The 18887-nt window shown below is 37.8% G+C and overlaps 1 protein-coding gene across 2 annotated transcripts in view; it reads left to right on the top strand.

Annotated features, from left to right (window-relative positions):
- The window catches only part of DGKH (diacylglycerol kinase eta), a 160527-nt gene that overhangs the window by 78980 nt on the left and 62660 nt on the right, over positions 1 to 18887 (top strand). For both annotated transcript variants that reach the window (XM_059832771.1, XM_059832844.1), the window contains 2 exons: positions 8964 to 9074; positions 10858 to 10938. In XM_059832771.1, the coding sequence (XP_059688754.1) occupies positions 8964 to 9074; positions 10858 to 10938 (192 nt within the window). The remainder of the gene's footprint in view (positions 1 to 8963; positions 9075 to 10857; positions 10939 to 18887) is intronic.

The raw sequence follows: 18887 nt of genomic DNA, 5'->3' as shown, positions 1-18887 counted from the left end.
TGCCACTTCTAGTGAGATGCTCAATAAAATGGTAAGAAATCACAACCAGACTCTTGTGGAGGAGAATAAAGAAAGTATTTTTTGCAGTGTGGAGACCAAAGAACACACAGTAAGTGATTTGCCCCAGGTCACACATAAAATCTGCGGTCAAACTGGGAATAGATTTCCGATCTGTGGCGTACCTACCCTGTATTTCTGCTTTCTCTAAATAATTCTGATGATAATCAAAAGGATTTTTCACTATCTGTAATACATTAGCTCTTTTAAGTGCCTGTTGCTGTACATTGCTTTTTTTTCCTTGCTGCATATTTCACTAGTATAACATTACCGTCATCACTCAAATTAGATTCCCAGCCTTCTCACTTAAAGATGAATTTCTCAATAATGGGAAATATATTATTATTTGTCTCCCCATGTCTGAAAAGTTGTATAGGTAAGCAAGAGATCCTTGCTTTTGAGTTATTATGGAATTAAAGGTTTTATTGATTTAACTGTTCTAGAAGTAGAGTATTAAGCTAAGACTGTTAGTGGAAAAATGCTAGAAAATGTAATTCAAAACATGATTAATGTGTTTCCAGGTTTTATGTGCCATCCAATAAAACAAAATTGGGGACGATACAAACTTGCAATGGAGTGCAGCCACTGAATTAGATTAAAGCATGTAATCTCTGTATCTGCAGTAACACTATAAAAAATTCAGAAATGCTTGGGTATTCAGTTAATAAACTCTGTAATTCTAAACATAGCAGGAATCTGCAGATCACAGGGCTACAGCATCTGTGAAATTGGTGTGTATTTTTCTCCATAGACTTGAGTAATGAGTAAGATATGAACTGCAATGACCGATCACTTTCTAACAATGACTAGTAATTTAGAAAAGGTTAAGGAGCAAATGGATAGGATGGTATTTTTACATTTTTCATCTTTTCAAAGAGGTGAATAAATATAAAGATTTTAAGAACTTACTCTTTTTAAACACATTTGTGTCATACTGAGATTTCCTGAAATTGTGTTTACAATGTGTATGTTTTGGACTAGATGACAGTTGTAGGTCCCTTCCAACAGAAGTATTCTGTTCTATTCTACAGCTCTTCCTGGCCTTGTGTGAATTCTGTTGCTAAAAGGTTTTTCTCTTTCCTAACTTGATTGGTGAAAGTCAGATAGAGCCTGCAAGAAGGAAATGAGTTCTTCCCCAGCTTTCCCTGGGGAGTCACAAGCTCTAAGTGGCTCTGCGTAGGCTCCTTTCTACCCAGCGTAGCTCCTAGGAAGTCTGACAGCATCACTGGAATTTGTTTAAACATTTAAACATCCGCCTTGGAGGGGCAAAAATTAAAACTGCAAGAAATAAAACACAGAAGGTTTGTTATGACAAGCTTAACTTATGATTTGTTTTCAAGAAAGGATGGCTTAAAAGTTTGTAGCGGTGTTTAATTTTTGTTATATGATACTTTTGTAATTTCCTCAAGTAATTATCAACTGTTATTTGCATATTAACACTGGATAGAACCAGAGGAGGAGTTCGCTCTTTTCTGTGGAAAAGTAACGGGATTTTTTTCCCCGCATTTTGCTGTGTGAGGTGGCAAAATGGTTTATTTTGGACCTATACTGCATATACTTTACGAACTGGCAAGTGTGTTGAGTGCTCCTCCTATTTAGTTGAGACCAAGACCTAAATAACTCTGGTAAAGAAAAAATCTTGCCAGTTGAGTGCTTTGACTGTTTATTATGGGTTTTATTTTTTCTATTTTTTTTCTTCCTGAGATACGTACCATTTATATTTTTCTGTCTCAAAACCAGTTAGACTTAGTTGTTTTAAATGTCTCTGCTTAGACCATGTGTAATTTAAAAGGAACAGCTATTGAAGCTCCAAACAGTAGCTGTAAAATACTACTCCAGGTCTAAATTAGCTGAGTCGTGTAATAACACCAAGACCCTTAAATCTTTGGCACTAAGTCACAGTCCTATGAAGTGTTTTATCCTTTTTCAGTGTATTACAGCTGTTTCATGCCCTGATTAATGAAAACACAGAGTGAGATCTACGTGTTGTACATGGGTCAAAATTAGGAGTTTAAATACTTGAACTGCAGATAAAGTTTCTTCTCCAATTCTCAATCTAGTATCAAGTTTATATCTAGAATAGTTTTTTGTTTGTTTTTTAATTCCTAGTGTAATGTTTCATCCTAATATGGCAATATCCTCTTCATTTTTTATATGTGCTATAACCTCTATTTTTAAATCAATCTGCTAATTGAACTTCATCTTGCTACCAAGATATTTTTATTATGACAATTTCTCTGCAATTTCATATTTACTTCATGTTTACTACACTACCATATATTCCAAGTAGAGGAAGCTAAAAGCTATTTTTCTTTTTATTTTAACAACAGTAATGCAAAACCTGTTTCCTCAGCGTAGGCTGCAAGGGAACACGAAGGGAGAACAAGGTTGAGGAAAAAGTGCACTGCATAAGCTGTACAATGCATTTATTTGTATTACAGTATCACTTAGGTTAGAGTCCATCCACATAAAGGACCCCCAAAATATGCAATATAAGAATAAATTTGGAAGAACATGCTGTTTTATCATTATAGAAAAAAGATGGTGCTTAATCACGGGTTAGTGTTGTGGTGGGGAGTGGGGGGAGTGTGGCTGGCTTTCATTCTGAGATTTTGGAAAGCTGTTTTCTCAAAGGTAGCTAGACTGTTTTTTCTTTAATGGGACAGGGATAACTGTCATCAACAGTGACAGACTAAGCATATGAAACTTGCTACTTTTTGTGATTTCTGTGTCACTAACTTAACCTGGAGGATGCATTAGCAGCAGTAGTCTGAGGTATCTCAGTTGAGGCAGGCATGGTGCTTTAGGTACCCCACGATATAGCTCCACATGTTTCACTGAGTGATCAGTTCTTGATGGTACTTCTTTTTATTAAGACTTTCTTGAAATTAAAGCAATATTACATAGTCAACATGATCATATTGGTTTTCAATTTTATTGTGACCATTTTTATTGTATAAATTCGTAGGTATTACATAGTTTGTAGTTTGGTTTTAATTTTCAGATGTCAGACTCCCTTCGCTATGATCAGGAACCTTCAATAAAAATGTAACCTTGCAGTGAACAGCTGATGAACTTTTTATTCTTGGTAGATAAAAATCTATATTTATTTTGACATAACTAATGAAAAATCTGTCAGCATAAGTGACAGTAATGGAAGCTGCTGTACAGAGATTGTCAAGTAAATCACAAGCTTGGAATTCCTGGGTCATAATTTTAATCAAAATCAAGAGTTTGATCATCACATTTTTCAATAATAAAAGTAATTTTTGATCTGCTGAACACATGGAGTATTTTAAGGGGCTCTGAGTTAATATGAGCTGTGAGACTTTATCTTGTAACATAATGAAGACTCTGTCTGCCTAAAGCCATACCTGTGCAGACAGTGAAAATGTGCTCTCTACAATACTAAAAAGAAGAGGGTCGGGTTTATTTCAATACTCAACTTTGCAAAGTCATATGAATAGGAAGTGTCACAGGAGGGCGTTAAACAATATCAAATACTATTGTGTCTTTTTCTTTTTTTTTCTTTAATGGCCTGGTCTGTCAACAATCCAAATATTAATTATTTTGGTAAATGAGGGCCTAGGTCCACTTGCAAACACAAACAAATCAAAAGAGATACTGTCAACATAGTGGGAAAAATCCAACCTGGGAAAGTTTTTGCTGGATCAGACAATAATCCATCTTCAACAGAGGAATAGGAAAGGCTGTTCAGGAGCAGCATGTGACTTTGGCTGCAGTCCATTCCCCTGGTACGTCTCCATGGCAGATTAGAGGGACCATTTACAGAGGTGGTATTATTGAATTTGTCTAATTCTTTTTTTGTACTTGCTGACACAGTCTGCCTCTACAATCTCTTGTGACAAAAAGCTTCATAAAATTACTACCTGCTATGTAAAGATGTGCTGCTTTTCATCTTTCTTAAGCTGATGTCAATATAGTTTCATCCCATTCCTCCTTGTTATAATATTGTGGGATTTGGTGATGAATAGTTCTGCATTCACCATACTCTGCTGTAACGCTTTTATAAACTTTAATCATATTGACCCCTCTGTCTTCTGCTCTTCAAACTGAAGAGTTCCAGCTTTTTTAGTCTCTCTTTGTAAGGCAGCTGCTCCATCCTCTGAGTCATTTGAGTTGCCCTTCTCTGTACCTTCCCTTAACCCTGTTTCTTGAGTTGGAGAGACCAGAACCATCTGGTACACCAGTCTTATATAACAGCAAAATGACATCCTCTGTCTTGGTTTTGCTACTTTTCTTGGTGAAAGCCAAAGTTTTTTGGCTTTTCTGGCTGTGGTTGAGCACAGAGAGCTGTGAACTGTGACTCCCAAATCTCTTCTCCACTCAAACATTGATGTGAGAATGTTAGTGAGGTTTAGATTTTTTCCCCAAAGCAGACCATCTTACATGAACCTGGGCTGAAGCTTGTCTTCTGCCTCTTTGCCCTCTTGCTCAGTTTTATAACATCCTGAGTTCCTCACCATTGGCATGGAATTTGACTACTCAGAAGAGCTTAGTATCCTCTGCAAATCTGAAGATTTCATTGTGTGATCCTTCTTTGGGTCACTGAATTTGAATAAACCTGGTTCACTGGGAATCCAGAAGAGTGTTAAGCTCTACTTGTGCTTCCTATCCCTTGAGCAACTTTCACTCCACAAAAAGCCCCTTTTTCCAATTCCATTCTAACTTAATTTCTTCAGTAGTCTTTGGTGGGAAGTCTTGTCAAAGGCTTTCTGAAAATCTGACTCCACTGGATCTTCATTTATCCACATGCTTTCCTTTCCACCCCCTGAACTTCCTGCAGGTGGCAAGGCAGTATTTTCTTTTACAAAAGCTCTGTTGACTTTTTCCCGTCAGATATGCATGGGCTCAGCAATATTATTCTTTTGTATGGACTCTACTGTCTTACCAGGATTGGAAGTTAGGATCAGTGGTCCTTTCAGGACCTTCAAGGCTCTCAGGTCAATGCCATCTAGTCCACATGACTTAGTGATTTGGCTGGTCTAGTACTTCCTGTATATGTGCTTCATGTTGATGTATCTGTTCTTATGTTACGAAGAATATGTTGTGTGAGATACTGTCTCATCATCTTCATTGGTAAAGACAGATGCCAAGAATTTAATGAACTTCTTTGCTGTGATCTTCTCATCCTTGAGTACCCTTTTCATACCTCTGTTGAAAAATGATCCTGCCAACCCGCTAGCTGTCTTTCATCTTTCAAAGTATTTAAGGAACATTTTTAGTCTCAGCATGAGCATCTGTTGCAAGGTGATCTTAAAATTTTTCTTCACCCCCTTAATTTCCTGTTTACATTTGACCTGCCCTGTTTTGCGGCCTTTCCTGTTCTCTTTTTCATTCTCCTCACTTTCAGAAATGTCCTGATGTTCTTTTCTTCACTCTCCTGACACATTTTGAGCAGCACATCCACTTATATACCTGAAAAGGAGTAGACGGGAGAGTTTTATCTTTAATCATTCAATGTTTAGTTTGCAGTTGCCAATAATGCATCCATAGTCAGTTTACCGTTTTCTTTTCTGAATACAGAATATTTTCTCCTTTCTTTGGGTCTTTCTAGCAGCAGCAGAAGTAAAAAATTCGACTTTTGCGCAAATGTGGGACTTTACAAACTGAGTGAATTAGTAGTAAGGCAATGTGATTGGTTGTCTCTGAAATTAAAACTGTTAGTTTTGAATTTTCAAGTGTTATATACTGAATAATAAAAAATCTGCTGATATAAAAGAAGAGATGCCTCTCATTTTTTAGTGATCAAACTACCCACAAAGCCCATTTATTTTTGTCATTTAGATTTTGGCAATGTAGAGTTGCATTCAACATTCTTGGATAATTGAAAACATATGTACACCTTCTGAATTTTATGAAATGTGGCTATAATTTCTGAAATTAGATTTCTTCAGGAAGGTATACCACTGTGGAGCACTGTGATGTTGTGATTGTAATGTTGTGAATAATTTTCCTAATTGTTAATGCCTAAAGTAGTAAAGATGATTGTTAATGATTCTGTAATAGTGATTCTATTCTACTCTATTCTATTCTATTCTTATTATAGTCCCATACTTACGGAGGGATGTTGTGTTACTAGATGATACAAGATGCTGTATGGGGAAATTGGAGGTTTTGGCAAGCAGATGAGAGGTGATTTTGTAGAAGTGAGAAGTAGGGCAGGATTGTGTGATGTGCACTTCTTGTTCCTCCTAAATTACAGTAGGAAAGTAGTTAGTATAACTGGCAGAGATTATTGCTTATGCTTCAGATTTAATGTCCAGCTGAGATTAATTGGAAGGTTTCTCAGAACAGCGAGATCTTGGAGCACTGTCTTAATTGCTGTTGGGAGAGGAAAAGGTACCTATCGCTTTCTTAAGGTGTAGCTATAGCTTGATCAATGCTTTTGAAAAACTTTACATGACCTGGTTGTAGGCAGTAACATGGACCCAAATTCAAGAACCTAAGAGGTCCCTTGCAATCTCAAATTACTGTAAGTGCTGTGGCTTGTGTGTAGATTCAGGAAAGCATTATTAGCAGATTACTTAATGACTCAGTTGGCAGCTGGAAGTTTTTTGCACATTTTAAAGGCTAAATCAAGTTAATTAAGGATATCAGGCCAAAGCTTTATGCTGAATTTTGATGCCTGCAGCCTTGGAATTGTCTATTTAAGATGCTCAAACCTCAGCCCAGTATATCTGTTGGTGGTAAAATGTAAATTTCAGATGTATACTTAATGAAGTGCTTACTTTTCTTGGGTAAATGTTTACCAGTGTAGTATTTTTTTTTAACATTTTGATACAAAAATACATTCTGTAGAGCCTGCATGGTTATTTACTGCCAACTTTAGGGAGTTAATTTTAAATGGCTGATTTGCAAAATAGATTTAATTTTTAATTTACTGGTTTGATTTTAGGGATACTAGTGTTTTAAGGGGTGAGTAGAAATAGGGGGAAATGCCTTATGTAAGCATAAAAATGACATGAAAGAGTTAAATAATTCTTTAGTGAGTAATAGCTCAAGGTTTAGGGAGATTTATGTTCTTTGAACAGATTTAAAAATTCCTGAAAATACTCAGTAGAACATATGTTCTATGTCTCCTAGTACACGTAATGCGTTTTAGGGAACGTCGATTTCCTTCTGTGTTGGAAATGTTTCCAGTAAGTTAGTCAGTGCCTGCCATGTATGTGGTGTACTGTTTCCTTGGAACTGAATTTCTCTGGTCTTATATCTTCCAACCCTTGAAAACACACAAGTCATCTACTCCCATCTGTGTGATGACCTTCCAAAATCTCAGAGAGCGATATGAAACAGAAGTGCGGCACAGCTACAACAAACAGCTTTGAATATGTGCTTGTATTCAGTAACTGATTAAATCTATTTATATCATGTAAAACTAGCTTATCTTAGGGTCTGGTCAGAAAATTGCAAGCAGTCTTAAAATGGTGTGTGGTGAGCACACCCTTTCAGCTGGGAATTGCTACCCCTTAGCTAGAGCAGGAGGGCTGACTGAATGCATTGGTCCAGGTTGTTGGCATGTGAAGTAAATGCGATGTTTCATCTGAGAGGGTTGCTTTTTCGAGAGCATTAATTCAATTGCTTTGTGATCGTTGGAACCATATTCTTAGTTTGTGATGTTAGGAGTATCTAAATGAAGGGTGTGATGTACGTACGTAACAGCAATGTTTCTCATTTCAAGGAAATGGTAGGAGCATTGAAGTGCTTTCAGCTTTTTCTGTATTTTTATTGCTTGCATTAAAGTTACAGAGAATTTGACATCTGATAACAGAAGATGTTTCTGAACTTTAGGTGAGGTCTTGGTTGAGTCTCTAAAAGGTCTAGAATAACTTCAAATGATGTTTATATCACATTGTCTAGAAATTGTATTACAAGATTCGTATCACATTATTACACTATAAATTGGGAATATTCTGGAAATATTAGACACCATTTTTGATTATAATATCCAAATGCACTTCCTTTTTCTCATACCCTTTGTGTGCTTCAAAGCTGAAGAAAATGAATTTCGAGACTCATGCGATTAGTATGCTGTGTCATGTCATTTCATCTGATTAAGTGGAGCATTTCTGTAATCGGTTGGATGAATCCCACACACACTGGCGAAAGCAGAATACACATTTAAAATATACTCATTTGTGTCTTACTCATTTCAAAAAATGGGCTTTATGTAGGCAGTGTTCAGCCTGCAGTGGAAAGGTTTGGGTCGACGAATCATTTTTTGACTAAAACTATTTGCCTGGTAAAAATATCCCTAGCTGTTACTGTTCTCGCACTTTCCATGTAATAATTATTCCTAATGGTAAGCTGATTTCATGCTGAAGGCTTCAGTTCAGCAGCACACTTGAAGTCGTGCATGACTTGCATCATACTGGATCATTCCCTCTATTTTAAAGGCATAATTCATGTGCTTGAATCAGACACATGTTTAAGTACCTTGTTGAATTAGGGTGTATGTGGAAATTGTTTTTCTCCTCAACATAATCAAATTTGGAACTGGAAATGACCTTCTGTAGACAGTTTTTAGCATTTTTTTCTGAATTGTGCCACCATCAATTGTTGCTAGCTTTAATATTTGTGGCTTTGCAGCTATCCAGACAATTGAATTATTTTGTGTTCATTTTCACAATAATTATGTGCCTCTCGACTGCCTTTTCACTTTACATGTAAAATTAGTATTTTGCCAATATTGTCATTGTTTAAAAAATGGCAGTGCAAAGTCTGGTTATCCAGAGAATTAGTCTCAATGTAATGTGAATAGATACAAATTTAAATTCACATTTATATGAGGTGTAACTTGAATTTTAAAAAGCGTAACTTTTGTCTGTATGCATAGCTGTTTCGATATGTATTTACCTTGTCTTCTGTATTTTAATATTTTTCAGACAAGTATAAAAGAAGGATTACTACTGAAGCAAACCAGTTCTTTTCAGAGGTGGAAAAAGCGTTATTTCAAACTTCGAGGTCGTACTCTTTACTATGCTAAGGATTCAAAGGTAATTCTATGCTATTAGCACCTAATGCCATATACTTGTAACTTCAATTTTGTTTAGATTTATAAGTGCAATAATAATAATTTAATGAGTTGTTAGCGATTGTTTAATTTAAAAAATACTTAAAAAATAAATAAAAATAATATATTAAATATAAATAATATAATAAAAAAATTTAAAAAATAATTTAAAATATATAAGATGTAGTATGTGCAATTAACTTTAACTAAGGAAGACTGATGATTTCTCTTGATTTTTTTTTTTTTTTTAAGTGAAGTTTATCAGTTATTTTAACCTTTTGGACTATTCAGACAAATAATAAATTCATCTTAAAGAGTTGCAGGGTTTTTTTGGGGGGGATGGCTCTCAAGCAGTCAAATCTAACATTTCAAAAGCAAAATAAAAATTGGATAATGCTGAGTTATCTCGCAAACTGACTTCCATTAAAACTCTTCTAGTCTGATGCCCATATTGCCGTTAAAGAGATGGAAATGGTTATGTGAAATCAAGATAGGAAGATTTTCTGCCAAAACTGATTTAGAAGGGAAAAAGGTGTTTTCCATCAATTGAAATTTTTGGTGGGAAAATTGGGGGTGGGCAGAGGGGAATATTTGGCTTCTTTCTGAAAGGCATTTCCTCCCTCCCCCTCAGGGCCAGGACTTGAGATAATTTTGGCTTTTGGGGCTGGCTCAGGTTGTGCTGTTTCATAGCAATGGGCATTACTTTTCTTTACCCTGCAGGGTTGCAGCGACTCATGGGGCTGTAGGTGGGGTGCTTCAGGTCTCCATCATCTTCTATAGCCTCGTCTTCTCAATAAAACTATTACTAAGTCACGGAGACCTCTCTTTCCAGGACTATATGACTATAATTACACGGTACGCAGTTGTGATGAATTAAGGAAAGTATCATCTCTCCAGGGAGCCCAGCACTGAAGTACCTCTGTTGTCACAGTTTTCTACACGCGGCACTACCTTGAGCAGTTTATATAGAGTCTTAACAAACACGGCAGATAAGAGCTCTGAGAATGGCAACGTCACCTGTGCCATAAAGATGAGAAAAGGAGGTTTAATGAGTATGCAATTGTACAAATACTCTGTAGTGCTGAATCCAGACTTGCTGAAACTCCCCCAACATTGATTCTCCTTCCCGTGGCATAAAAGAGCAAGAGCATGGTATGGCTAAAAAAAGGGAGAGGCATTTTTGTTGGTCTTTCCTTCTTTACTTCAAGACCCATCATGAGTTTAACAGAACCTAATTAATCCTTTGCCAGAGGCTGGGGTGTTCAAAGAAGACATATTTCTCTTGCTGGAACATCAAACAAAGGAGTGGAAGGGATCTCTTCAGGCCCTTGAGCTCCATTTTGTCGTATGGGTACCGTATCATAGATTTCCTTTCATGAATTTAGAGTTCCATCCTAAAACAGATTAATTCATTTGTATTTTACTGAGTGTGAATCTCTTTCCTCTGACACCACATTTATGTGACACAGTAGACACCCCAATCGTACATCTATTAGAAATAATTCTTTAAAAGAGATTTTAAAGCAACATATATTTTTGAAGCCACGCTCTCATGTATCACTTAGGTAGCAAATAGGACTGTGTTTAGGGATGAAATAGGAAGTTTTATCACATCATCAGTGTTTTCTGTTTTTTCACCACTTTTTTCCCCCCATTTTTATTTTCCAATTGGAATGGACACTAGGAAATGAAAGCACAGACTGTAAGCACACCTGAAAGTGGACTCACATGATATTTAATGTTTTTGTGTTCTTTCCCATTCACAGTCTCTAATATTTGATGAAGTTGACCTGTCAGATGCCAGCGTAGCTGAATCGAGCACAAAAAATGTCAACAACAGCTTCACGGTATGTAACCATTATAATACTGGTCTTGAAAGCTGTAGATAGACTGTTACTAAGAGAATCAAGAATCCTCTGAATAACTTCTCGTTTTCCTCTATTTGGAGATAAAATGTCCTTTATTTGGAAATGGCATAATGTATCACAACAATATAACATCAGCTATTGATAATTTTGTCTCTGTGATTTTTTTAGCAGAATTTAGAGTGTTAGATAGCAGTTGCTTCAAAAGATGCTAGTACAGCATCCAATGGCAGGTGGACTAGATGATCATTGTAGGTCCCTTCCACTGAAATATTCCAAATATTCTATTCTAAACAGAAATAAAAAGGAAAAAGTGAAGTTCCCATCTGCAGTAGGCAGATCTGCTGTCCTGGAAAGCCTAGTGCAATTCTTAGTAATTAGAAATTGGCTGTAAATGAGACTTTATATTCCAGCCAATAACATTGATTACTAGGATTCTGGGTATGCTTGCAGAAATGTCTAATATAATAAATTTTTGCTGATTTCTTGTTTTAGTGATGCTATAGAACTTATAGACCATAGAGTCTAATTATTTATTCTGTGGAAAAATACTTCCTTGGAGAACTCTTAATGTGCTGGGCTTTAATTAAATATTCGCATCTAGTGTTATGAGGCAAAGTCAGCAGAAACCTATAAAGTTTCTGTTCTTTATTTTATTTTTTTATTACCTCCTTTTGATATGACTGTTTTTCAATGTAAATAATCTTTGTAAACATTTTTCTATACTCTTACCTGTTCTTGCTGTTCTCCTGACTACTGTTCTGCAGCATCACCTTGTAAATGGTCACCAGTTTGGCGCTCAGGGACCACAAGTCATGGATATTTGGGGCTATTTTGTAAATTAACACTCATTTACATTCCTTATGGATCCCACATTTTGTCTGTTTTCTGCAGCTGCAACACATTACGCATTTTTTTATCCTCTATGGTGATACTGTGATCCTTTTCCTATTAATTTGGAGCTGTCTGTAATTCATAAATACTACTTCTATGCTTCTGTGGTTTTTCTCTGGTGTGTGTTTCTTTGTTTTTACTAACACTGAACTTTTTCAAGTAACTGTACAGTCTGTTTAATACCTTGCTTGGGTTGCTCTGAAGTGCCTTGGTGATCAAGGAGCGGAACTAACTAATCAGAATTTTGTGCTGTCTGTAAATGTTCCTGTATCACTACTTTACACTTCTCTCCCAGTTTAAGAATTGCACCACAAAAGTGTCTAAGAGAATAATAAGGTGCTTTTTATCTATTAATCCTTTCCCATATTAAAAATTCCTGTTATTCCTCCTTACTTCTTTTACGTCCCTTAGCTTTTCATCTCATCTCATGATCAGGACATAAAAATAATTGGTCTTTTCAGTTCAATGACTGAACTAAAAATAATTACGGGTCAACCTGATGTTTTAAGTTTTTTGAACAGAAGTACTTAATTTAGTTCAAATTAAAGGGATTAAATTTTATTTTAAAGTATTTTTTCACACTATATAAAGAAAAATACAAAACACAAATGGCATTTCATTAAAGTTAGTCCCCAAATGTAATTTTGTTACAAAAATTTAAAGGTTTTTTTCCCCTCTTATTTCCACTTTTTTGGTCAGACTTATCAGTTCACTTTGGCCCGAAAGCAGAAGGTTCTGCTTAATATGTTTTTAAACAAAAAAGTCTTTATCCAGTTTTCTGCGATTTCCTTGATATTCTGTAAATTTGGATAGACTTTGAAAAACTAAACATTTACATTTGCTGATTTTCCTTCAACCTATTATTTTGAGATGGTTAGGTATTTTTTTATAGGTTAGTGAGGCCAAATGCTCCAATTGGAGCAACTGTGCTTCGACTGTTGTTAAAATTTATATTGTTTTCTTCCAGAACTCTGATTACCCTATTTCCTATCCATATTTCTGAATGTAGCGTATCCTACATCTTGGCTGGGGACATAAAGTTTAGTGGCATATAATTTATGTGGAACCAGCTTAAAGTGTAAACCAATTCTTTCCATCTTTGAATCCTCCTGTACAGCCGCTGTTTTTAATGGGAGGTTGCCCAGTTGTACTGGAAACGCAATTCTTGCGATTTGTCAGAATTTCAAGTTGACTATTACAACTGGGGCTGAAGGCGTATTGCTTTTTAGCAGTTTATTTCAGCCCTGCTGCTTCTGACATCAGTCAGCTCTCTGCTCATTGTTGAGATTAGCTGCTTTTAATTGATTTTAGAAAATTAACTTTTTAATATTCACGATGGGCTTGGAAAACAGACTGCATTGCCAGACTTTTGCAGTATGTTGGAGGGATAGTGTTAATTTCTTAGACTTGGACATATTTGGCTTCCTTTCTTGCCACCCAGATTTTTTCAGAGTTGTTATTGAGACTTTTCTTCAGGGACTACGAGAACTTCAGGGAATGTGAGAACTGCTTAACCTTCCCCAAGCAACATCAAGAGGAAATGAGAAGAGTGTTTTCCCAAGGGAGTTTAAAACCTTTCATCTTTGGGTTTGGGGACTCCAGTCTTCTGTCTTTTCAAATATCAGAGACAAAGATTCCCAAAGCTGGGAATAATTATTCTAATACTGGGGTGTTTTCCTATGTAAATAATCTAACACCAATTCAGTTTTATTACTGACTCTTGGTTTGCCCAAAGTTGAGGGTCTTGAGCTTTATCTAAGTGCAGAAAAGCTTCTGGATGCCAGTGGAGGTATTTCTCTGAAATCCAATTTATTGCAGTTCGGTCTCAGTGGACATCAGGAAATGGTTTCTTTTACTCATAGCCTCAAGCCTCTTTCAGACACAATTCTACCTCAATCTGTTTTTTTCCGAGGGCCACTCACCTAAAGGTTGCACTGACCTTTTCTGGGCTTTCTGCTGCTTCTCTTTCACCATCTTTCTTATTTCTGTAGTTTGGTGAAATCATCTTGCTATTCCTGTGTTGGCAGATTCCTGGGATCATGGGGTCAGCAACCATCTTCAAGGCTTTGGCTTGTTCCAGACTTGGGGTGATTTCCCCTGGTTTCAGCTATTGCTAAGCAAACTTTTTTCACTGCCTTGTTCTTAGCCTGGATAATTAAACTTTCTGGTTTGCTCTGTAGGAATACTCTGCAGCACAGCTATCTGCATATAGTTTCTGCTGGTGTTCCCTTGAAGGGAGGCACTCTTGCTTGACTTCTCCCTTTAATAAACCACAGGGACACGAAAGGAATGGATTTGTGTTTGGAAACATGTTTCTGTTTCTTGATGAATTTACATAAATCAAATTTCAAATAGTCTACACATTAAATTTACTTATGTGAATATAGTCTTGTGTTCACACAAGGGGTTCATGTCTGCATGAACCCCTGCTATAGGTGTATCTTAACTCAATTGCATACTACTAGTACTAGTAGTAGTATCCTGGATCGCTACTAGTAGATAATGACCTTACATTAGTATTGTGAAATTATTTGTGTGAAGGAAAGCAAAAGAAATATCAATGAAGTGCTATGTACTGTGAGTGGTGCTATTCTTAGGATTCCTCTCGGCATACGTCACATCATGTTTATCCTTTAATAATTTCCTGGGTTTGGGAACACTTTGCAATTCCCTTTGCATTCCAGTTGAGTATTAACGTTGCTAACAGTATATACTGATGATGATGGGAGTTCAGACACATTTGCAGACGTCTTTACTTAAAGTACCTTCCTCTGTAAGCTGAATCCCACTCTCAGAAATGTTGCATTTTAAATGTTGCCCTTGGCAGTATCAGAAGGGTCAGTGTGTGGCACCGTTTCAAGATGGGGGACTGGCATATTCAGACATTCCCCAAGCCCTGTTTGCAGTCTAGTGCAGGGCTGACAGAGGTCCTGGAGTAACATCCGTGAAGATCTTGGGACCACTTGATATCTCTGGGAGGTAGAATGTGGCTGGAAACAGCTGAAGTTCCTGTGCTGGCCTCACCAGTGTGACTCAGCTTTGCATGGGTAGCTAACTCTTGGGATGGATTTAGTTTTTCCCCAGTTGTGAACTATCTGCTGTTTCATACAGATGCCGATTAGTCTCTAAATGCCGAAAGCTTTTTGATGCTCCCATCCCGAGCAATACCCAAACCACAGAAAGAGAAGGGAAGTGCTTTGTATTCCATTTTGTTCCATTTTCCACTCAGCTTTTTTTTTTTTTCTATATTCAGGCAGCTTAGAAACAAAACAAAAACTGAAATAGCAAATTAATATGCTGAGGAAAAAAAATTAGACAAAAGCAATTAGTGTGCACTTGTGATGCACTTAGGTTTTTTCCTCCATTTAGCATTTGCTCATTTCCCCCCGCCCTCTGACAGTGACAAAAAAATGTAATGAAGCTGAGAGCTCTTTGGGTAGTTTTGGGTGTGACTTTCAAGTTTTAAGCTCCTTATCACTGACTTGATGCACTGCCTCCCTTTCCCTAGAGTGTCTGGAGATGTTGAAGCTTTAAGTTTCATTATGAAAAAGCAATAAAGCATTTCAGCTGTGAGGCTAAAATCCATAGATAAGTCGCTTGGGATTGAGCTATTACAAGAAAGTGGAACACTTTTCAGTAGAGGAAAACAAGGGGATGCTCAAAAATGTGACCATTCTGGGCTATATGGTACATTTTGGTTCTAGTTACATTTGCCTGGAGCTTATTTTCAACAGCTTAAGCAGAATTTTTTTGCAAATAGCTCACAGAAAATGTCTCTTTTTCTTCCTTTAGTTTTCTAAGATTTTCTTTAATTTGTGAAACATAATAAGAAGACTTCATAGAAGTAAATACATTAAAAGTATCTTCTATTTCCTTGTCTGAACTCATGGTATAGCACCGGTGAAGCAGTTAGTGTGTTTGGAGAACAAGCACTGAGGACTGCCAGATTTCGTTCTTCCTGCAATTTTACACTTACTTACCTATTCTCTGACGTTTCTTTCTCTTCTTGCTTTAAAAGTGGTTAAAATACGTGGACAAACCTTAAAAAATATCCCTCAGTGCAGTTCCTGTATACCAAATAATTTTATAAACAAAGCCATTGGTGTAAACTTTGAATAAATTTCCTGCTTCTAGTGAACACGAATCCCTGACTTCAAGCAGCTGGATCATGTTTAAACAGGCATCTGTTATTACAGACAAAAAAAATAGTAACTTGCTGTTTTATTTTGTATAAATTTGCACCTGTTGCATTAAATATATAACTAATTTTTTTTCTTTAAGCACAGGAGCCATCCCATCTGATAGATGTGTAATGAGCTGGTGAAGCCAGAGCTAAGGGCACAGCAGTGCGAAGTAATGTGCTTAACAAATCTTTATGTAAGGACTTTAAAGAAACGTGCAGGCCTTGAAATATATATAGCAGTTTCCAGTTTACATTTACAAGAATGGTTTATTGTTTTTGCTATATTTAAATACTGATTTAAGATAAATTTCTAATACTTCAGTCCAAATTCATGAAACTTTCCTACCCTGCTTCTTGTAACTGTCTCATTATGAAGTTAGATTTCTGAAGGAATAATATTTTTCTGTTAGCAGTTGGTTGATGTTGGACACATGAGGTCAAATTTGGGGAACTGTAGATTCTGACAAAGTGACTTTTGCTGGATACTTTTTGCATCTGTTTTACAGTTCGAGGCTGGACATGTTGTAACTGGATTACTTGATTTACCTGGATTCTGTTTTCACAGAATCACAGAGTGATTTGTGGGTTGGAAGGGACCACTGAAGGTCATCTGGTCCAACCCCCCTGCTGAAGCAGTGCCACCAGGCTGCCCAGGACCATGTCCGGACAGCTTTTCAATATCTTTACAGATGGAGGCTCCACAACTACCTTGAGCAACCTGTGCCAGTGCTCAGTTACCCTCACTGTGAAAAAGTGTTTCCTGATGTTCAGGAGGAACCTCCTCTGTTTCAGTTTGTGCCCATTGCCTCTTAGCTTGTCACTGGGCACCACTGGAAAGAGCCTGGCTCCGTCCTCTTTGCACCCTCCCTTCAGGTATTTACATAAATTAATAAGATCCCCTGAGCCTTCCCTTCTCCCGGCTAAACAGTCCCAGCTCTCTCAGCCTCTCCTCATATGTCAGATGCTCCAGTCCCTTCATCATCCTTGTGGGCCTTCCCTGGACTGTGTCTGGTATGTCCATGTCTCTCTTGTACTGAGAAGCCCAGAACTGGACACAGTATTCCAGGTGTGGCCTCACCAGTGCTGAGTAGAGGGGCAGGATCACCTCCCTCGACCTGCTGGCAACATTCCTTCTAATGCAGCCCAGGATGCCATTTGCTGCCTTTGCTGCAAGGGCACATTGCTGGCTCATGTTCAATTTGTTGTCCAACAGGATTCCCAGGTCCTTTTCTGCCAAGCTGCTTTCCAGCTGGGTTGCCCCCAGCATATGCGGATGCCTGGGGTTTTCCTCCCCACGTGCAGGACTTTGGGTTTCTCCTTGTTGAACTTCATGAGGTTCCTGTCAGCTTGCTTCTCCAGTCTGTCCAGGTTCCTCTGGATGGCAGCACAGCCCTCTGGCATATCAGCCACTCCTCCCAGTTTTGTGTCATCAGGAAGCTGGCTGAGGGTACATTCTGCCCCATCATCGTGATCATTAACGAAGATGTTAAACAGGACTGGACCCAGTATTGACCTTTGGAGTACACTGCTAGTTACTGGCCCCCAAATAGACTTTGTGCCCCTGATCACCAACCTCTGGCCCCGGTCATTCAGCCAGTTTTCAATCTACCTGACTGTCTGCTTATCCAGCCCATACTTCATCAGCTTCTCTATCAGGATCTTAAGGGATAGTGCTGAAAACCTTACTGAAAGCAAGGTGGATGATATGCACCTTTGTCTCTTCATCCACCAAGCCAGTCATTTCATCAGAGGGTATGAGGTTGGTCAAGCATGACTCCCCCTTGGTGAATCCATGCTGACTACTCCCGATCACTTTCTTGCCCTTCATGTGCCTGGATGTATTCTGGGAGATGCTCCTTCATTTTTGCTAGATGTGGTATAAGGCAAGGCCACCTCAATTACTCGGGCTGGCTTCTACTGCAGAGTGAAGTCAGAGTACACCTTATACCTGTTTCTGTGATGTAACCGCTTTTGTCCTGCCTTTTAGTTAAGCCCACCTGTCATGGTGTACTGGTGCAGGAGATGCTATGTGGAACTAACCCTTTTCTTCCCACCTCTAAGAGGTTTTTATCTTGGGGGCCAAAACCACACATTACTTCATTACTTGTGAGCTTGGCAACAGTGAAATAGAAGGCCAGCAAAAAGAGGGAAGCAACGTTTTAGTGGAGTAGACAGAGCTAATTGTTCTGATTATAAATTCTGTATTGTACTCAGGCAAATATAATAGCCATTTATTACTCGCCTCGCTTTTAAATCCTCCACTCCCTTTGTAATTTATACTTTTGCCTGGCTCGACTCATCTTGAAAAATAGTAGTCATGATTCGCCATAAAGCACCAACTACACCTTTGACAGTGACAGCACTGTTATAATTTATTTAGTATCCTGAATCCAAGAGATTGAAGTACTGTAGAAAGCTGCCCAACTGTTAGCACTGTGATTTTTGCAGACAAATTATGGTAGGTACGGGAGCATCAATGACCCCAGCAGTCTACTCCCACCACTGTGATGGAGATGCATTAAACTGTCGCGTTCATATGGACTCATCTGCATGAGGACAGCGAAATGGAGGGACAGACAGAAAGCAAGGGAGGCATAACATGTTATCCTGGTATTTGCCAGAACTCACTCGCCAACATCTAGAAGCACAGAGAAGTTACAAAGCATTAAATACGTTACAGTCATGCTCCAGGCATCGGGTGCCGTCCCTAAGAGGAGAGGTGAGGGGGCTCTCTTTCTTTATATCACCCTCTCTTCATTAGTTCCAGAAAGATATATTAAAAATATTTGTTCAAAGAACAGGAAAACCATTTCCTCACCTATTTTGGATTCTAAGTGATGTTTCTAACATTACT

This window comes from Gavia stellata, chromosome 1 (assembly GCF_030936135.1).
Source record: "Gavia stellata isolate bGavSte3 chromosome 1, bGavSte3.hap2, whole genome shotgun sequence".
In the NCBI taxonomy this organism is placed as follows: domain Eukaryota; kingdom Metazoa; phylum Chordata; class Aves; order Gaviiformes; family Gaviidae; genus Gavia; species Gavia stellata.
The sequence above is the reverse complement of the archived record's forward strand: the minus strand, read 5'-3'. Positions and strand labels throughout refer to the sequence as shown.